This window comes from Crocuta crocuta, unplaced genomic scaffold, assembly GCF_008692635.1.
Source record: "Crocuta crocuta isolate KB4526 unplaced genomic scaffold, BGI_CrCroc_1.0 scaffold197, whole genome shotgun sequence".
Taxonomy (NCBI): domain Eukaryota; kingdom Metazoa; phylum Chordata; class Mammalia; order Carnivora; family Hyaenidae; genus Crocuta; species Crocuta crocuta.
In genome coordinates, this window is record NW_027532002.1 from 8,340,834 (window position 1) to 8,362,405 (window position 21,572).

General features: G+C 44.3%; 1 protein-coding gene across 2 annotated transcripts in view; it reads left to right on the forward strand.

Moving 5' to 3' along the window:
- Positions 1-21,572, forward strand: part of JAZF1 (JAZF zinc finger 1) — a 231,090-nt gene that overhangs the window by 59,327 nt on the left and 150,191 nt on the right. For both annotated transcript variants that reach the window (XM_077775403.1, XM_077775404.1), the window contains exon 2: positions 19,488-19,560. In XM_077775403.1, coding sequence (XP_077631529.1) covers positions 19,488-19,560 — 73 coding nt within the window. The remainder of the gene's footprint in view (positions 1-19,487; positions 19,561-21,572) is intronic.

Below are 21,572 nucleotides of genomic sequence, written 5' to 3' on the forward strand. Positions count from 1 at the left end.
TGGGGCGGGGGGGGGGGGTGCCTCCCTCTTTCTGCTTCCTTGTGACAGAGGTCATGTTCAGAAGCCACAGCTTCCTGTTTACTCGTGCTCTAGAACTCCTCACAGATTAACTGTTTTGCAACCCAAACGTATTGGGTTTTCTGACCCCCAGAAACATGACCACTGGCTAGGATCCAGAGGACTGATTACTAGATATGGAGAGAGAAGCCCTGGCTGGTTAGGGTCACAATTCCCTTTGTGTTGCTGTTCTGTGGCTCACGTGATTGGAGAGCAATGGGAAGGGTTGGCGATAATTCCTTCTTCCCGTTTCTGGGAACCAGTAACCAGTGCACTTGTGGGAAAACCCAATGCACTGGGCATTTTTTTTATTCCTTACCTTTGTCTCTTACGAAAGAAATTTCTGAACTGAGAGTAGTTGGAGAGGGAAAGGGAGCGAGTTTTAAGTAATTCTAGTACAGCATCTATTTGGGTGGCTATTAGAAACTTGGATTTTAAACCACTGTATTTTTACAGCTGTAGAATCTAGTGCTTGAGTTGATTTAACAAGCAGCCGTGGGTTTGTCTTCTGGCCTAAGTCTGCCACGGGTGCTCTGGGAAAACTTGATCTTGGGCCTATTTCTAGGAAAGTGTTCTGTAATTTTTTATTTAAACGTTGATGGCATTATATTGTTCTTACTGGCTATACCTTAATTTGGAATGGTAGTGAGCACGTGATAGATGGTTCAGCGGCGTAAGCCTTGAAATTTACAGCTTGTCAGTTGAGTTGGGAGGCCAGAGGGGGCGGTTTGCTGGGCTCTGGCCTGTGGCACTGTGGTGAGCAATCAGATAGGCTTAGAGACCTGTGCTGTCCCTCCTAGTGGCATTTCCCACAGTGTTACTGTCTTGGCCTGTCTTGGCCACACAACCCAGATGCTTTGCATCCTGGGTTGTCACGTGCTTCTGTGGGTCGCCTGAGATTACTAGGCAGCTTTGGTGGTTTTCGGTGCAGTGGTTCTGGAGATGGAGTCCTGAGGCCGCCACCTGGGAGCCCGTTAGAAATGTGGATTCTCAGGCCCCAGCCCAAAGCTCCAGGATCAGAAGCCCTAGGAGTGGAGCCCGGCAGTCTGAGCTGTCATAGGGCCCTCCCCTCGATTCGGACGCAGACTAAAAACTTGAGAAGCTCTGTTACTGACGAGCCCATGCCAAATGCCCCTCCTCTCTTCATCTGCACTTTCTTTTTCAGTCATTGGGCAGCCACCTTGTAGTTAATCTCATTAATATGCAGTGAGCGGGCTCTGGGCTGGGTGCCACGGCTGGCCTGCCTGGGGTGGAGGAATCAAGGGTGAACTGGCCACAGTGCATGTCCTTGGGAAGCTGAGCCACAGGTGTGGTTCTTAGGCCCCCACCCCCCATCCCCGGCATATTAGAGTCACCTGAGGAGCTTTTAAAACTCCAGGTGCCTTCATTTAGTGGGTCTTCCATCCCAGATCAATTAAGTCAGACTCTCTGGGCAATATCCAGGTGATCCAGGTGTAAACTACATTATATAACTCCCCAGTGAGGAAGGCAGGCCTTGTCGGAGAGAAAGCCTGTCAGGTAGTTTCACGCAATACGGTGAGTGTGAGGATGGTGGTCACCAGAGGGTGCGGTAGGAGCACACAGAAGGGTCACTGTCCCCAGGATTGAGTTGGGGTAAGGAGGTGGAAGTAGGTGCAAAGCTTTTCCGAAAGTTTTCTTGGAAGGAGAGCTAAAAGGAAGGCAAAAGCGTGGCTTCAATATGGATCCACAAGTGATTTCCAAACACGCTAGTAGAAGAGAGTCCCAGGAGATGGGCTTCCTTCTACAGTGTTCATCCCCCTGTATGCATCTTCATTGTTAATGACTGTGGACTTGAAGGGGCCAACGAGGCCACGTGCGAAGTAGATGGCCTGCCCTTTCATCCTGCATTCCTTCAGTGGAAATGCTTCTTCAGACTCGGTTCCAACACCACCTAGACCCCTAGAGCTCGCACTCATGATTTTAAGAGGAAGCGGCTCAGGGATGTAACCCATATCCTTCTTTGGTCTTCGGTGGTCATCCTGCCCAACGACACGGTTCTTCCCAAGAATTTTGACCTTTCTTTCCATGCTTTTGCTTAAGAGACTTTTTTTTTTAAGAAGTAAAGGGGATGTTTATATAATAATTCCTTATTCATGAGTCTCTCCTTTTTTGATTCAGAAGGTCAGGTGGGGAGATTTAATGTGAAATATTAGCTGTCTTTACCAATTGCCGTACCCTGTTACCATGCTGTACGCCAGAAATAGAAGCGACCTGTTTTCAATGACAGATCAAAATTTAGTGCTACGTTGATGGTCCAGAATGAAGATTTTTTGACACAGCGAATGAAATACATACCAGTGCATTTCTGGTTGTGATTTAGCTGACCAAGTAGCTCAGTTATAATTATATTATTTTTACTCCTGGAGATCATTACTCTGAATGAAAAATGCTTCAATGTCCAGACTATTAAGACGTGGACGGTGAACATTATTTAAAATAAAATTATTTTTTTCTTTCTGGACTGTTAACCAGCTTTATGAGCATGTGAAGGCTGGAATATGGCTGTTCGCATTTAAAATCAAATGAAAACATGGGAATGTTTTTCTGGGTTTTTTTTTTGTTTGTTTTTTTTGGTTTAAAAAATAAACTTGATTGTCTATTACTAGGTGCTGCCTTCCAGGGCCCATCTCCTCTCATCTCTCAAGCCCCTGATAATGTAATGGGGGAGACACGTCTAGTAAATATACAGTCGACATAAATCTGAGGACATGAATATTATAAAAGGGCATTGAGAGGGGCTGTGGGGAACAGGCTGGAGGTAGTTTGTTTATCATTTTTTATGAGGGACAATGGTCCTTGGGATTGAAATCTCTTTTAATAGTAAGTGTAGATTTGATCTGATCTGTGGATCGCTGCGTTGTTGTTTGTTGCAAATATCTCCCTGGGCTGTGATTACCAAGGTGTTAGAAGAGCTTAAAATGTCCTCTAACCCTCAGGTTTAAAAGGCTCATTGTTTATAAGGGACAAAGATGATGGAATAACCCAGCAAACTGAATAGTGTTCTCATTATGATACTTGGCCTGCCTGCCTGTCACATAAGAAAACAGCGGCTGACGGCTGACGTTTGTTGTGTTTAGAAATCCTCGAATGAATAAACACTTTAAAGAGACCAAGTCGATGAATGCTACCTCCTCTTTAACCACACCTTTTCATGCAGTAAAGCGATTAAATTATTCTGTTGGGCAATGCATTTTAGAGCCCCAAAGTTAAAACCTAGACTTCATTAGGACTCATTGAGCTAAATCTGAAATGTAAACTTTCAAGAGGCTATAATTGAATAGATTTAACCTATATTTATGGGACGGAGAAATCTCTAGGTGATTATCTTTTTCTTTTTCTCTTTAAGGATCTTTCCTAAACTCTGCAGGTCTCTTGTCTGTTGACTTGATTAATGAATATTTTGCTCACTAAAATTGGCCATTAATTATTTCCTTGGGTTGCAGCAATAATTACATCTTTCAAGTAAAATCTAATTAGCATAATAAGCAAAAAACACCCTGCCAGGTGATGTGGGACTGCGGGAGATAGTTCCTCACCGCCAGAGATAGCCGGTTCACCGCACGGTAAGCAGTTGTCACGAGCTAGCACCCAGCAGTTACATTAGCAGAAATAGACTAGCGCACCCCAGAATGTGAATTTAGATGGAGTAGCTCTGCGGACACTATTATTAGAAAATACTACATTGTGAGGGGCGCCTGGGTGGCTCAGTTGGCTAAGCGTCCGACTTCGGCTCAGGTCATGAGCTCGTGGGTTCGAGCCTGGGTTGCGCTCTGTGCTGACAGCCAGCTCAGAGCCTGGAGCCTGCTTCAGATTCTATATCTCCCTCTCTCTCTCTCTGACCCTCTCCTGCTCGCTTGCGCGTGCACGCTCTCTCTCTCTCTCTCTCTCTCTCTCTCAGAAATCAAACATTAAAAATTTAAAAAAAGAGAAAATACTGCATTGTGATAGACAAGTGTAATCCTATTAACTAATTCTATTACCTTTCATTCATTTATTGATTTTTTTTCAGTGATCCGTTCTTGCCAGCCTCTTTGCTAAGGGCTGGGGACAAAGAGGAACAGGGTGCTGGCTCTGAAGAAGACCAGTCTGTTGGGAACATAAACCTTTTAAAGTGTCATTCATCCTTTGAATAGACGTACGTGCTGAGGCAAACTCTACCAAGTCGTTTCCCAGAATGCTTTTGAGGGGAAGTACCTTTGTAGTGGGCTTCAGGGGTTGAGTCTAAGGAAGACAACAGACTTGGGGAGGAGGTAGGATTGTAGTAGGCCAGTGGGCCTATGTTCTAAAGTCTTACCTGCAGAATCCTTCTCTCTCCTTTCTGCCTCTAATCTTCTTCTGGGGCTTCCCACTGGTGAACTCGACCAGAGGACACAGTCTGGGTGGACCAGCTCAGGGCAAAGAAGGGCAGGCAGTGGATCTGGAGAGGTAAACAGGGTTATAAGAACAGTAGAGGTGAGGCATGAACAAAGTGCCTGCAGAGGCTGGGAAGGAGTTGGGAGTTGTGAAAAGGTAGGGAGCATGAGCTAAGGAAGAGGAGTTTGGAGCCAAATTGTAAACGATCTTCTATATATTTTACCCAATTCTTTTATCCTCCAAGCAATAAAGAGCCATGTGTAGGGTGGACTGACTGCATGATATTGCTGATTTGTAGTTTAGCAAGATTAACATGTCTTTAACAACCATTTGGGGCTCATCAGTGGATCGTAAAATCAATTTAATGGGTTGTCCCAACATTTTTTTAATGCTGATATTTGAGAGCAAGAGAGCGCGTGAGCAGAAGAGGGGCAGAGAGAGAGGGAGACACAATCTGAAACAGGCTCCAGCCTCTGAGCTGTCAGCACAGAGCTTGATGCGGAGCTCGAACTCAGAAACCAGGAGATCGTGACCTGAGCTGAAGTGAGGTGCTTAACCCACTGAGCCACTCAGGTGCCCCCCAACATTTTAAAAGAAATATTATCAGAGTGTGTTGCATGTGGTAAAGCTGAGCGATATTTTGTGAAACTTTTGTAGATTTCTGTGCAGCGGGAGGTGTACTGATTACAATTTAAAATCCATGTTCTGTTGCAGCGCAAATAGCGAGGAAAGCCTGAACTAGATTGTTGGCTAGAGTGTGGAGGTGGACCAAGGGGACGAGAGAAAGACGAGCAGGCGGCGTGGCTGTAGGCCTTCAGCAACTAACATATATTTAAAAACACTAGATGTTATCTCGGCATTCCTTTTTAAAGCCATTCCTTTTTAAATATCTTTATGATATTGAATCCATATCTAGGGTATTAAACGTCATCTCAGATAAGCCGAGAAAATCCATCAGACTCTTTGCCTTCCATTTTTTTCTGGAGCCCAGCTGATAGCAATGTTTACCAAATCCCCAAAGTCTCCCGGGCCTCTCCAAGGAATCCAATGTCTTGCGGTTCCTTTGATAACGTCTATTTTACTTAAGCATTATAGAATTTTGTGTTTGGCTCGCAGTGTGATAAAATCATTTAAATGTGTCTTGGTTTATAAATTGAAGGGCCTTCCTTTTTATCTGCAGAGTGAGTTAATTGATCACACAGTTTCTAGTTAGTCACAATGGCTTTTAATACACTCAGTCTGAAAGCTAGCCAGAAAGTTTAGACCATTCTGAAAAGACCTGTGGCTTTTTCGAAAAGCAATTGGAGGATTTCCTGACTCTTCCAGGAGAAATTAACACAGGTGCATATGCACACACTCTCAAAGCTCCAGGGATGGCAAAGAAAGGAAAATGGAGTCGAAGTTCCTTATACCGCGGTCACTAATTTTAATGTATATAGTTTAAGCCTTCTCTTCTCCATAGAGTATTTGCCAAAGAGACTGGCAAGTAAATATGTGGCTGCACTGGCTTATTCCTGCTGGAGAAGAGCTCCAAGGCCACTTTGGGTTGGCGGCTGGAGGCGGGGCCTTGGAATTCACATTAAAATGCAGGAGTCTCACCTCAAGATTGTGAGGGTGATGGTGCCCTATCATTCTCTCCATTTCACAGGAAACTAAAAGCTGTGGGTTAGAAAGAATTTGATCTAGGACTAGAATCTGTATCTTCTGGTCCTAAATCTGTGTTCTTTAAGATCAGGCACCCAAAGGAGTAACTGAGTAGGAGGAGGTGCAGGTATACTGACTACATTGAAGCCCGTGTCACCAGTTCAGTTCCCATCAAAATTTGTCCCTGTGTTTCATTGCTTCCAACGCATGCCAGGGCTTCTCTCCACAGAGCACTTTTTTTTTTTTTTTTAAGTGGGAGCTGATAGGGGAAAGCCACTTAGCAATTGAATTTTGAGAGGACTAGGTGGTAGTCCGGGTCAATGGTATGCACTTGGAAGTCAGACCTGAATCTGAGTCCTCATCACCTAGTTGTGTGACCTGGACCTTTTCTGAGCTGTGTATTTTCCTTTGAGAAAGGGATGGGGGAGAGACTTCCCTTGCAGTGTTCTTAGGAGAACTGCCCAATCCATATTGGTTCATAGTAGGTATGTAGTAATGGGAATGCTTCCTTTATTATCCGTTTGTTATTGCTGCTTAAAAACAATTGTTCGTAAATGTAGTCCACGATGTAAACGCTAAATGCTTTCAGACCCGACTGCCCAAAATAATAGTAATAGCTATGATTTATTACGTACTTAGCATGTCCCAACCACTGTGCTCTGTGCTGTGTATGTCTTATCTCCTGTAATCCTTATAATAACCTCATAATGTGTAGGAATTATGAGTCACTGTCTTCCATATCAGAAAACTGAAACTTGGGCTGAGAAACTGGCTTAAATTGCACAGTAAGCAGCAAACTGTGCCTGTAGCTACCATATTATGAAGGCAGTGAAAATAAATCTTAAAAAAACAAAACAAACACCTAAAAAAAAAAAAGTCCACAGTTGCTTCCCAGAAGTCCTTCCACAAAAGCCAAGGATCCCAGGAGCCATCTGCCAGGTGCCCGGGCTGTCCCAGGTGCCCAGATTTACACAATCAGCAAGATGGATCTGAGTTACAGCCCAGCACACATCCCTACGAATTAGCAAGAAGAACAGGAAGAGGCGGAGCCTACACAGAATGGGGAAAAATGAATCCCCAACAACTTCATCACCTCAGTGACCCAGAAGTGTTCCTGCTCTGCTCCTGGCTTCAATCTGGGCACAAAGGCTGCGGGGTGCATGATACCATTGCTAGCCAGCCAGCCAGGGCTCAATGGATCAGACCAGGTCACTAGGTCCAAATCCTCCGCTTTGGCTCCGTGGCCCCCCCCCTTTTTTTTAAAAAAAAAAGGACTGATTCGACTTCCCTGGAGGATGAGAATAAAGAGGGCAATTCCTTTTGGCAAACTCTTGACTTAACTGGCTTCCAAAATGCAAAACTAATACGTTGGGTTGTGACCTGGTTTCTGGTTTGTATCTGAAGTGAATAATAGCACGGGAAAACCACACTGGTTCACAGGCCAATCAGAATTATGGGAAAATCTGAGCCACAGGATACTTCACGTGATGCAGGCTTATTAATTTTAGGACCACACTGTGAAGAAATCAATGACCATCTTCCACCCCCCCCCCAGCCAAAAAAAAAAAAAGTTCCTGGTCAGAGATCTTATCCCAGTGTTCTTATGAATAGATGAAAATCACTCCCGATTCAAGGATTATTGCTTTTTGGTTGGTTGTGATTTGGTTTTAAAAACACTTGAAGATATTAACCTGTCAACATAGTTATTAAGCTTCACACTTTCTGTATAGAAAGTCAAAGAGGAGAGACCAGACTTCCAAGGAAGTCTGAATTTAAAAGGTTTTACTAGATTTTGGGTTTATTTATAAAACCTTTAAGTCCCATTCAATAATTCATTGGCAGTTTCACAGTTGCCTTTTTCATTTGGGAAGAAAATGCAAACCGTTTGGTTTAATGACTTTCGCAACCAAGTCTCTATCCCTTTTCTGATTTCTAAGCTGTCTTGGAGTCTTTGTTAGTGATTTTCAACGCCGGTGACTTATCAGAATCTTTGGAGATGCGTCCTGGGCATCTGAATTTTTTCTAAGCTACCCACGTGATACTAACATGCAGTTCTGGCTGAGGACCATCAATGTCTACGTACTTGGTGATAGAGAAATGAAAGCAAATGATACCAACTTTTTATAGGACCCGTAGGCAGCAGGTTTCACAACGCCAGCATAGGGGTTTCTTCTCAGCTTAGAAAGACCTTTTCCTAATGGCCACCTCTGTATTCATCTCTGTCATTTCTTTAGAGACCTTCTCTGTATTTAAATCATAAAACCTATATAGGCAGCAAGTGACTCCTACGTTTAGCAGAAAAGCAGATACTTTTTACACGAGGTCATTTTTATTACTGATGTAAGTCAGATACTCTAGGGTCTTGGGAACTGGGACCCTTTTGGGGGGAGGGACAGCGCTTCAGTGCCTAATACCCAATACTTGCTGTATGTTTGGTTTTGTGTAAATATCAGTCATTTTCATCTTGATTTCCTAACTGGGGCTCCCTTCCTTATCCAGTTTTTCTTCTGTAGAATCCAAGCTTGTCCCAAATTTATGTTTTGGTCAAGGGAGAGGGAAGGAAATTTCTTTAGGAGCAAACAGGAGAGATGCCACAGTGTATGTAGGTTTCAGGTGAATGCAATTCATGGTGTCAGAGCTGCCCTTTAAAGATAAAAAAAAAATTTGGCAGGTGGGGGTGGGATGGGTTATAAGGGGGGAAGAGGAACAAATGGGAACAGATCTGCATTAATAAATATTCAGACGGAGTCCCACTCTTGTGTCAGTGTTTGTAGGTGGTGTTATTACATGTAGTATTGGGTGATGAGACTTGTGCATACTCTCATTTTTCACTTTAATTGCTTGCCTGAAAAGATCCTGACAGCTTCAAAGGTTACCGCTGGTCGCATTGTTCATAACTCAGAAGTAATATGCATGTGCAATTTGCTTCATTATTGCCCACTAATAACCAATTCTGGAGAAAGTCCTGAAGCCACCAAAGGAACTCTCCTTTGACATGATGGTTTCCTCCTCCTTTCTCCCATTCTTCATCCCAGTTTAAGAGTGAGCCACAGATGCTGCGTTGATGCAGGGATGGTTTTACTCTGATTTTCTTTCCACGAATTTAGTATGATAAATTCTTAAGAGTTTTTTTTTAATCCCCCTCCCAAAAAAAGGTAAGACAAAAAACATTTAAAGTTTCAGACTAGAACTGCAGGTCCATCAAAACCAACGAACATTCCTGTTCTCTTGTGTTCTGGCTGCTTTGGTTTGGCTGCACGTAGCCCACTAAAACCTTCGGAGATAAATGGCGTAAGAGGAAGAGTTTACTTTTCTCACTTTGAAGAAGTCTGGAGGTGGCCCGTCCAGCAGTGGTGTGGGGGTTCACAGGCTCAGGAATCCAGGCTCCTGTTGTGTTCCTCCCTCGTGTGTGATTTCCATTCCCAAGATTATCTCGAACCCAAAGTAGATGCAGGAGGTCCAGTTATTCTTCCAGCCGCCAGGAGGGGAAAATTACCCCCAAAGAAAGGCACGTGCTTATAAGGAGGCTTCCCAGACACCTTACGTCCTACTGCCCGGGGTCTTAGTCAACATGGCTGCTCCTGGAATGCCGGGAAATGTGGGCCTCTACCAGACAGCGGTGTTCCCGACCGCCGAGCCCGCAGTTTCTGCCATAGTGTGTGTAAATGAGGAGCTCTTGGGTTTTCTCGGCATCAGTCTGCCCCTGAGTACAAAACGGAGTTCATCCACAACTGTGCAGAGTTTAACTGCAAAACACTTCACGGGCTGAAGAATTGAGTAGTAGCTATGCCTAACACTGCTAATTTAGTTCGCCATTTCGGCCCTAGAACAAAAGTATCGTTTTCATCAACCTCTTACAGATGGAAGAATACTAAGAATGAAAGAGGTTAAACAGCTAGTGTTGGACCGAGGCAGTGTGACTTGTGTGGGCTCGTGTTATAATCCCAAGAAGTGAGAGCAGGGATAACTGCGATGAGAGCCTCCCGTACCAGATGGTGTAAAATACTGAACTCCGGGCCCTTTGTGACTCAGCGCCCCCAACTCCTGCTCTGCCTCCTGTGACATGTACCAGTTACGCCATTTCTAGTGCGGTACAACCTCTGGCTTTTCTTTATACTGGGTAGGATTTCTTTATCCCTGGTGGGTCCTCCGTCAATACTTCCTGATTAGTTGGCAGAGTTCTGTGATAACCAAGTGTTTAGTCCGAGTTGGGTCTTTCCCTATATATCATGGTTTTGAGGGGCCTGCTTTGGTTCAAGTGCCTGCTGGAATGTGTAGCCGTGTGATGGGATCTTTAGCACTCCGTTTCTGCCTGTATCATGAGTCCCTTATCTCTCCCTGCTTTGAGGGCCAGGCTTCTTGCTCCTGGAAAATGTCTCCCCACACGTCGGAAGCAGACCTCCCGTCTTCTGTCTGTCAAAACCCTTTTCACTTTCTAGTTACTTCTTTGCTTTTGCTAATGAGGCACTCAGATCTATACCAAAAGAAAAGTTCTGTCTTTCCATTTCTACTGTCACCAGAGCTTATATTTCTGTATTCTACTTTCTCCTCCATTCTCCACACCACCACCACCACCGGTTATTTTTCTAAAACACAGACCATATCAGTTTCCACCTTCAGCCACTCTCATATGGTTCACAGAATGAAGTCTGAACTCTCTGAGCATTTCCGACCTTCCAGGATGGGGTCTCCATCTGCACTGCAAGAGAGTTCCAGCCACGCTGGACGGCTGGCCAGTCTCTGCTCCTGTATATCTGCTCCAACTATTTTCTATTGACTCACCATTTTTGTGCCTTTTCTGACTGGAGGTTGACTTCAAAGCTCATGTAAAATTTTCTTTCAAGAACTTTCTCTGAGAGATTCTCAGAGAGTCCTGTTTTCTTTCCACAGCAGTTGGTAGGATTCTCTCTACTGGCATACGTCACAGTCTGTCTTGGGTTATTATTAACTGTGAAGGATGTCGTTTTTCTTGCTCAGTTGTGAATCTACTGACTTAGAATTTCCCTTGAGCGGCTAGCATCGGGCAGAAATTCAGTATGTATTTCTTGAAACGAATTCCATTTCTTTGTTTCCATAAAGAAAGTCAGAGCTCTTCTCTAAGTCCAAACAACTTCTTGTATCGTTTTTTTGCACCTTAACAGCCTTCTGGCCTCCTGATTCAGACAACAGAAATCATCAACCACAGGCAATTCTAGGGACAACCGTTCCATTTCTCATAATATCCGTGTAGCTCTCAGTGTGGACACTATTGATATTTTAGGCCAAATAATTCTGCCTTGGGGGGTGGCAAGGAAGGGGGGGGTGTTATCCTATGTCCACTATAGGATGTTTAAGCAGCATCCTTGGCTCCCACCCACTAGATACCAGTAGCACCCCCCCACCCCCACCCCGACCCCCTTGTCTCCAAACATCCTTGTTTGGGCAGGGCGTAAAATTGCAGAACCACTGTTCCAGAATCTCTCCATAAATATTCTATAACTAATGAATATTGGCTCTTCAGCCCCACTGCCTTTCCATAGTACCTCTAGACTTCTTGCCTGTGCTTTCTGCTTCAAACTTCATGACAATTTGATAGATTCCTTAACCTTATCCATGAATAACTTCCTCCCCTCAAAACCCAACTCAGTTCCATTCATAAGGAAGGTCTTCCCAAATTAGCCCCATCTGCACTATTCGAACTTTGCATCACTTCGTAGCCCTCTGAATATTGTAGGTATATTTTTCATGTTATCTGTATATACTGGTACAGTCATTTATGCGTGGATCTATTTTCCTCCCTGTCTGACTCTACTGGTCAAATTGTCTGAGCTGGATGCTTATATTTGTGTCTTTTGTGTTCTGCATGTCCAAGGCATGCATTTATGTGTTCAGCGTACATCATAATGAACAGTGATTAATTACAGAGCAGTAGGCTTATGATGTGTGGCCTCTTAGGTGTGGTCCCCTAAGGAGCTTCCATTTTGATGGGATATTAAACAGATTTAAATACATAAAGCACAACCGATGGTAGAGGGAGTATATGGGCTAACGCCTTGGAGAATGGGTAGAGTTTCCTTTGGCAAATAATGTTAAGCAAAAGTAATAGAGGTGTTTTTCCGTAAACCAATAGTTCCCTTCCAGCCTTGAAGAGAGGACTTCAGAGCCTCATTCTCCCTGCCTTTTCTTTTGTCCCCTAGCCTTACCTACCAGCAGCCATCTTGTCTTCCAGATACCTGCTTATTAAAGGATCTTCCATTGTCCAGGAGTGACATAGATGCTCCTTTATGGTCTTTTGTGTGGCATACTACTCGAAGCCAACATCAGGCTCATTTCTGGGGAAAGAGGACACGTATTTTTATATGTACACACCCACATGCATGGTACCCAGTTTTGGCCTTACTCCTGCTTGGAAGAATTTTCTTGTGTAATCCCAGCACCTTAGTCTCCAGGGCTGCTGGGTACAGAAGTACAGGTTGTGCACTTCATATCCATACCCAGCAGCCATCATGGTCTCTGGAAGGCCCTCTTGTCACAGGTAACTCGGTGAAAGCTTGGGTGGATAGATAACACTTTGTCACCATCAAAGAGTATGGAATGATAGTGTCATAGATAAAAGGCCTACATATCTCATACTTAGGGAAAAATAGCTATGACTCTCAAGCAGTCTTCAATGACATTAGGAGTTTAATGGGTTGATAAAGAGTTAGAAGGCATCCCAGTCAGGACAGTCAATTTCTAATATCTTTAATGCTCTGGCTATGCCAGGAACTGAAAGACCTCAACATGCCATGTTTGTTTATGAATCAGCCTTCTAGAGAATTGTCTCAGTGGTTCTTGGATGAATAATGTTTATCCGCTCACTTGTAGAGGAAACCTCTGGCTACAAACATGAACATGAATGCTTTTTTTTCGTAGGTGCTGTTACTGTGCTGCACAGTGTCCCCGACTTTCAGATATTTAACTCATAAAGTTTACAGCAACACTTAACTGCATCTGGATTTCACATTGAATTTGGGAAGGCAAGAATCTCACTGTAATTTCCACTGACTGCCCTGTAATGGAAATTATGGCTTGGGAAAAGTTTCAAATGACGTGTCTAGAAACTAAGGAAAAGTTGATCCATTCAAAGGCCAGTTATGTGCAATTGTAGGGTGTTTTTTTTGAAAGGACCATTTCCAACAAATATTTATTTCAGCAGCTGAAGTAAACTAGCCGTGAATTAAAAGTTGGTCTTTATAAATTGTGGGTACATCAAAATCAGTCCTGAAAGTGCTGTGGACATTAAAATAGAACTGTGCTGGGCTTTGCAGAAAGCTAGAAGGATTGTCTGTCTGGAGTCCAGTGTTAACAGCTGGGTAGTAACAATGAGCTGGCTTCAGAAGACGAGTGGCCTTCTTAGTGGTCAGAATGCCGGCCTAATGGGAGGTCTTCATGTAGGTCTTCTGGTCCTTGCCCTGCCATTAACTGGGTCTGTGTCAGTGGGTATGTCACGTGACCTCCCAAGTCTTTCCCTCGCTCCTGTCTCCATATCTCCCCACCCCCACCATTGTTTTGATATCTCCCATTCGTCTCCATGACTTTCATTCAAATGTCCAGCGACCATTCCTTGACTGTTCTTGGCTCATATTTAAGACCGAGGCAATGAAAAGCTGACGGGAGGCTCTGGATGGAGATGTGGATGAGGCTTGTTGACCATGGACTTAACTGTAGGGAGGTCATTTAATTAGGGAGTTGCCAGATGCTGACATCTCTTGTCGGTGCCCACTTAATCAGAGGAAGCCTCCGGCCGGCTGCTGGTGTTGCTGGAGCAACAGGGTAGGGGTATTTCTACTTCCCTCCCCTTTTCAGCCCTGGCCTCCCCCGTCCCCTCTCTGCCTCTGCCGTGCTTCATTTCCCGGTTCGGTGTCTCTGGACGGTCAACCATTGAAACAGTCTCCCCGTTTTCTGCTCTGAACTCTCCCTTCGTTGCCTTGCGCCTCTCCAGATGCCCCCGAGCCAGGGCCAGCTCAGGGCTTCCATAGCAGGTTCCCTTCCTGGCACCTGGGTCTCTCCCTGCTACAGGCACTTGAGGGTGTAGCTGCTTCTCTTCTCTGGGCCACTTTCTACTCCTGCAGGGTTTTTCCATCTTCCAGAATCTTAGCTGAAATCACTGGTCTGCAGACCTCTCCCCTTTCTTCTCTCCCTCCGGAGGTTTGTTGTTTGGTTTGGTTTTTTATTTCTTCTTTAGTGGGGCCTTGGGTGGGGAAGGAAACATGCCCGTGACCAGTCTGCCACGTTTGACCAAAAGTTCTACCTTCCGGTCATAAAATTAGTATGTCCATCCAATAATTGTACGTTCTCTGACGTGCCAGCCACGGAGCGAAGCGCTGGAGAGATGGAAGAAGAAGAAACAGTTTTTCACTTGAGAAGTGTGGAAGCACGATATACCCGGATGATGCCTCTGTGCGGACAGAAATAGAAGGATGGTGCTGGCAAGGGAGTGGTGCAGAGAAGCGATGTGGCGAATGCAGCCAGAGGTGTTGGGGAAGGCCACGTTGAATAAACTACACTGTGGTTTTAGGAGTTCAGCTGTTAGGGGAAGACTGAGAACAGATTGTGCCCATTAATTATTACTGAGTGAGGCCAAAGAAAAGTGTACCCAGCCCGGATCTTCAGAATCCTGCGTCTGACTGGGTGGGCCTGTGCCTCTCTGGGGTCCTCAGTGCTGCTTGTCACCCACTGCTTCGTCACCCACATCCTCTCAAGCCTCCCACCCCTGCCATACATACTTAGACAAGAGCCTGGTTTGGGGAGAACATCAAATATGAAGGAGGCCCTCGGCGGCGGGAGGGGGCGGTGGAGGGGGGTATGATACTATGTCTTCCGCTCACCGGTGCCTCTCAGCCTGCAAACAGCTCATTGCTGATCAAGGCCTCGTTAGTCTTGTGGAAAGGTAGAACAGCCGGTTTCTCACTTTCCTGAATTTATACGTAATTCAGGTCTATAAGATCCTAACAGTGTATGCTAGCTGAGGCCTAGCCAAGGCCCATGAGCTTATTAATCAGCCTCCGTTAACCCAGCAAACGACCTTGATAGTTTTCATTGTGGCTTGAAGATGGTGCTGTAAAAGGCTCCACATATGTCACACATCCACTCGGTTGCCATTGGCCCCCGATACCAGAGACAGCGGGGCTGATGAGCACAAGCCTAACTGATTGATCATGGCGGCCTTTCCTTCATCATATTGTGATTCCACTTTGTATGGAGAAGGGTCTGAATGCTGTCCTTTCCTTATTTCTGTCATCTGCCTTGCCTTTTTGCTCACCGCTTGAAAGTAGTGGGAGCTGGTGCTGTGACATTATTGAGCCCTTTGCCATAGAATTGAATCTATAAAGCCGTGAGTCACTATGACCCTATAAGCTTCAGAAATCTTCTGCTCTGTGCCTAGTCCTTCCTGTACCACTAAGCGTTCAAGCTCTGAGCCTGAGGAATGCTGGAAGAGACACACTGCCATCATTTTAGCAGATGGCATGTTTTCGAAGCCGAAGGAAGCAGATAGGTCTTTATCTCTTGGGTATCTATAAATCTTTGCATCTGATTTCTCTTAGCCTTCACTCAGCTTGAAAGCTGTGAGCATGCAGGGGGTGTGGCGGGAGGGGGGGGAGGCGATGGTGAGAGGCAGAAAACTAGAACTTCTCCGTGCTTTTCTTGGCCACACGCTTGCCCTGCTGAAAACGTTTGGGTTTCTCTACTGGTCACTGCCTAGCGCTATAAAAGCGGTAGAGGGTTGTTCTCTGTGGCCATAGACAGCCACATCATAGGAAATGCTTGCCTTCCTGCCAGTTGCCGGCTTGCCGAGCATCATGGGGCTGTGAAAAAAAAAAACAAAAAAACAAGTGCCTCTATCCCACAGCCCGTTTACTGAGGTGGATTATATCTCTGGGCCATGGTAGTTGATGATCCAGTTTCACGTTTTTATTGGCACCATAAACAAGCCAGAGAACGATCTGGGCGACTGTGGGCTACAGACATTGCCATTCAGATCACATTTCTTCCTGCAGCAGCTTATATGCAAAAAAAAAGTTCTCAGCGGCATGACACATGGAATCGGGAAATGGTTCTTACTGAATTCAGCCCTATCCAGTGGCTGACCTTACTCTCTCCAGCCCCTTCTGACAATGGACGGTCCGTGCTCCCCAGGAGCGCGTTGTCCTCCTGTGTGAAAATCCTCGTCTCTTGTTCTAATCCTTCCCTGCAGCGAGTTTCTAGAGAGTTTCTAGCAGCCGGCAGTTACGTTTCTCCCAGGGAGAGAGAAATCCTAAAGGCAGCTATTCTACTTTTACTGAATGTGAAGTGCTCAACAGCGTAATTAAATCCATAAAACGGTGAGTCATGATCACGGCACACCCGTCAGCCAGGAAGCGAGGGACGGAGCCAAGGTTGATTTGCGACCAGCAGCTGATGCTCTTCCTCTGGTAGCCCTCATGTAGGCCTCTCCTGATTTCTGGGCACCACGCGCGTCATTTCAGTTTTAAGAAGTCGAAGATTTCAGGAATGTTCTAAAGCGTGCCCAAGGAAACCTCCAATCTGAAAAAGATGTGGTTAAGCCTGGTAGATGTCTGTCTGGAAGGTGAGGGTATGTGAGCATAAGTCTGACATAGGTTATGGAGGTTGAGAAGCAAAGTAAGAAAACAGTATTTCAAAACCTTGCTTTGCAACTAGCACACATTCTTGATTCTTTGTGAAAGATGACAAGGTGAAATTTGTGTGAAATCTGTGGCCAGCACCATTCATCTGAGCATCAGAGAACTGAAGGATTTTATCTAAGGCTCACCTTCCCCTTTCTCGAAGAGGCATTAGCATGTGATGAGGAAAGGAAGGATATAAATGTGTGCTGGTGTGTATACCTGCTCACACACTAGTAAAAGAAAAGTAAAAGTCAAGGCAGCTTAGAGAAGAGCTGTGTTGAAAACAGTTTAGAACTTCTATAACTTGAAACAAAGGAAAACTTCGAAGGATGGTTTGTGGGAAAGCAGAATGATGTCAGTTAGCAAGAATAAAGGCAACAGTGGTACAAAGTGTTCAGTGGCCTTCTAGCTTTTTGCCCCTTTCAACACACATTTTAGGGCCCCTGGGTAGCTCAGTCAGTTGAGTGTCCGACTTCAGCTTAGGTCACAATCTCCTGGTTCCTGGGTTTGAGCTGTGCATCAAGCTTTGTGCTGACAGTTTGGAGCCTCGGAGCCTGCTTCAAATTGTCTCTCTCGCTCTCTGCCCCTCCCCCACTCGCTCGTGCTCTTTCTCTCAAACATAAACATTAAAAATTTTTAAAAAAAAAAACACACAGTTTAGACTCAAGTGGTTCTTTTTTAAAAAATTTTTTTTATGTTTTATTCTTGAGAGAGAGACAGACAGAGCACGAGTGGGGGAGGGGCAGAGTGAAAGAAGGACACAGTCTGAAACAGGCTCCAGGCTCCGAGCTGTCAGCACAGAGCCTGACGCAGGCGTCGCACTTGCAAGCTGTGAGATCATGACCTGAGCCAAAGTCATACGGCCAACTGACTGAGCCACCCAGGCACCCCCTCAAAATGGTACTCTTTTCTTCAAAAAACAGTATACCTTGTGAAATCCTCCCCCAGATGGCACACTGTTCTGTGAACATTTGAGAAATTTTCCACCCAAGACATTTGCGATCATTGCCTTGTTCTTTCTTATCTTCCTCTTGATTTTCCTGGTCTTTGTTTCCAATCTCGTTTCTTCCCTCCTTAAGCACCTACAGAGGCCTTGCAGGATTGGTCTGTCTGTCCCAATTTGCACACATAGCCTGTTCAGCGTTCCAATGGGCCATTTACGGGGGGGATAAAACACCCTTCCCTGGTGAGCCTTGTTCTACTGACTCCTCTCTAGTGAGCACAGGTGACCTCACAAAGCGTTCCTCGGAAACACAGATGTGTTTTGGGGTCACAGCCGACTTGGATGAGCGTGAGGAAAGGTTGTGTTTGAAAAGTAAGTTTCCCTTGAAGAGTGGTTTCCAGTATTTAAGGACCCGTGGGTGGTATCTGTAGGTTAGTGATCTACAAACAGTGTCCATTGCATATGTAATGATTGTGCAAGGGAGAGGAAATGCTGAGTTACTGATCTGTTCTCGCTCAGTGCTGCCAAAACCTTGAGACCCGACTTGATGGAGCCATTCAGAGAATCTTTGTCTCTTGTTTCAGGATTTGGCTTTCAAGGACCTGCAGTGGCAAAAAACCAGGAAGCAGGCGTTCTGAATAGTAGGTCTCTGAAATCCTTGGCACAGGAAACCCAATAAAGTGAATATGAGATTCTTAACTTTGACACCAAGAATAAAATTGCCACTACCGCCCCGTGTGAGTCTGGGAGTCAAAAAGCATTGTAAATGGATTTTTACGTGCTCTATGTCACTGTGTCTGCACCCCTTGCCCCCGTCACCTGTTAATGTACTTTGGAGTTAGTGTGTGTATCTTACATCTACCACGTGCAGTAAACACTTCCTGTACAGAGGTGCTTGAAACAACATCTGTCATTACATCAAAGAAGGTGTTCCTGCCCCAGTGCAGCTGGACGAGCTCTAATAATGAGATGGCTTTAAATGAGGTTATAATGAAAAAGAAATCTGTGTGAAACGTCTGAACGTTTTTCGTGGAAAATAAGCCGTGTTCCGCGTTCCCCGTTTTATAGTCTCCCTTGACAAACATCGCTTTTGCCTGTGTTCAGCACAGTCCTTGTTCTACGTGAGAAGCTTGAGAATACACTTCTGGTTGTGAAAAGTGCATTTTTGTGTGTGCCGTGTTGGAGAAGCATCATTAAGGAAGGTTGCTATGGTGTTGAATTCTCTCTTCAGGGGGGAAAAGCCCCTCTGCTGAATGTAGTATTTGTGGATTCTCAACCAGCATGAGCATTCCTGATGGAGAGTCCAGAAAAGGTTATAATAAAACTCATTATACAATTAAAAAGGAGAAGAGCTGCCCTCCAGAATGTGAATCCCAACCCAGAAAAGTGTTCAGTGAACAAGAACAATACTCAGTAGATTTTCAAATTGATGGAGCTATCCAGTGGCCACTAATTTGTTCCAGCATTCAAGTGAGCATAATTAACAGAGACTTTCTTTCTTGGGCCGATTACCCTCCAAAAACCATGCCAACATTGTAACTGTAAGCAGTGAAAATCAATATTTATGAGGGGGATTGTGCAAGAGTTTGTGTGACAGATGGACATTTTATCACTGTTGATGTTTGGAATTCCCTTGAAAAGTAATGTAATATCTTCATATTTATGAATGAAAGAACAAATGATTGTGCTTTGCTGTCTGGGATTTCTTTAAAAAGAGGTGTGTTAAATCTTTGTTCTCTGTTTAACCGCTATTACTTTATGTTCAGCACCCTCATATATTCTCATGCACAAGCTGAAAAATCATAATTGTGTTTTTATTACAGATACGGATCCACGTGTTTTAGAAAAACAAGAATTACAGCAGCCAACCTATGTTGCCCTCAGTTACATTAATAGGTAAGCCGTTTTCAGAATTTATAGCAACCTCGTATCTACCACATGTTTATTCTTCAAATGCATCTTTTTAACAGTAGGAAAAAATTGCTTTCAATCTGAAGCTATTTGCCGGAGAGTATTTAACATCAACCTCTATACAGAACTTTCTTGTTTTCTCTGTTGCAAAGATGTAGAGTTGTAGTTCTCTGTGCATATGGCTGAAAACATGACTGATTTATAAGCTCATTCTGGAAGTATTTTGTATGCAGACTTAGAATATGCTCTTTTGACTTCATAGGGCAGTTTGGGAGATTAATGGATTTATGTTTGAGTGAAACTTTTAAACCCTCGGGTGAAGAGGTACTTTATGAATTCAGAACATAGTTGGAATATCAGGATATATCCGCATATAACAAACCGAAATAATTTAATATCCGAAAGTTATTTAGTAGCAGCTCATTGGTAGTAAAAACATTCTCAACAATGGACCCCATCTGTGTAGAGTAACATGAGTTTTTCCTGAAACTGAACGTGCGAGCGTGACTGTGGAGAACACTTAGAACTCAATACAAGTCTCACTGAGGAGCTAGGAGACTGATTTCTGGAGACAACCTAAAATCAACTCACGTCAAGAAAACACACATCCCTGAAGAGAAGCAGGCAAAGTAAAAGCAAAACTGATTTTTAATGAGAATGAGATCTTCTGCTCATAATTCAGAGCATGAATTTCTATCGACTGCCCCTTTTTTTTATATGAGGCAAAGAGTGGTTTCAGCCTCTGGGTTCCAGAGCTGAGGTTCAGGGTCTGAAGTAGAAAGTGAGGAATGAATGGCCTGTGCTGTTTCACTTTGATGCATTTGGGGTGGAAAACTTACTCAAATCTTTAGAGAGCTTTGAGTTGGAGTTGCATATACTCCGCGTGGCTTTAAAATGATTTTTTAACATAAACGTCTACTTGCATATTGCCTTTGGATGTCTTGCTTATCAGTCTTTCCTGGAAGTGAGATAAAGTATCTACAGTTTCTTATTGCCTGTAAGTTTTGAAATGTTTTAAGTAGAATACCTTCCAAATCACACCAGATACAAATAAAGATGTATATACTTATCTGGATTTCTCCTAAAACTGGTTTCCAGTGATTAACATGGGTCTTAAAGTCTTTAATTATACTTTAGAATTATGTGTATGTAACATAGGTTAGTTAGCCTACTAATATCGGGCAGTAGAATCTATAGGCTTTGTGGTATTGAATAGGAGTTTTTAATAGCTCGGCTATTGTTTTAGGTAAAATATGTTATGTACGTATATACAAATTTGTATAATACCAAACCTTATTCTAATAAGAATGTATGAGATTAAAAAAAATTTTTTTAATGTTTATTTTTGAGAGAAAGAGAGACAGACAGACAGAGACAGAGCGTGAGCGGGGGAGGAGCAGAGAGAGAGAGAGGGAGACACAGAATCTGAAGCAGCCTCCAGGCGCCAAGCTGTCAGCACAGAGCCTGACATGGGGCTCGAACTCACGAACCATGAGATCGTGACCCGAGCCAAAGTCAGACACTTAACCAACTGAGCCACCCAGGCGCCTCTGGAATGTATGAATTTTTTACATTCATTCATTCATTCATCATCTTGTCAGCCCGCAGGGCTCTATAGCTGTATAGCCTGCAGGGATTTATTCATTGCATAGGCCTCATACTCCCCAAAGAAATACTCTGCCAAGTGCGACCTGGGACTACAAAAATAGACAAAGAATAGGGACAAGGGCCACACACACAAAAACCACCAGAGGACTTGGATCAAGTATGATAGTTTAGCCTAAAATGTACAGTAGGGTAAGCCCGAATCCCAAAGAGTCTTGGCATAGGAAAAACAGAGAGGTGAACATGAGATTCCTAACTCAGAATTCACCTCATCCTGCCCCAGAGGACACAGAGTAGACGTACGAGGGGATTGATATGTTTGCCAGTGATCTCTAGGTTAAGAGAAGGACTGTGTATGGACGGTTGCCCAGGTTACTAACAAGCTTTTTCAC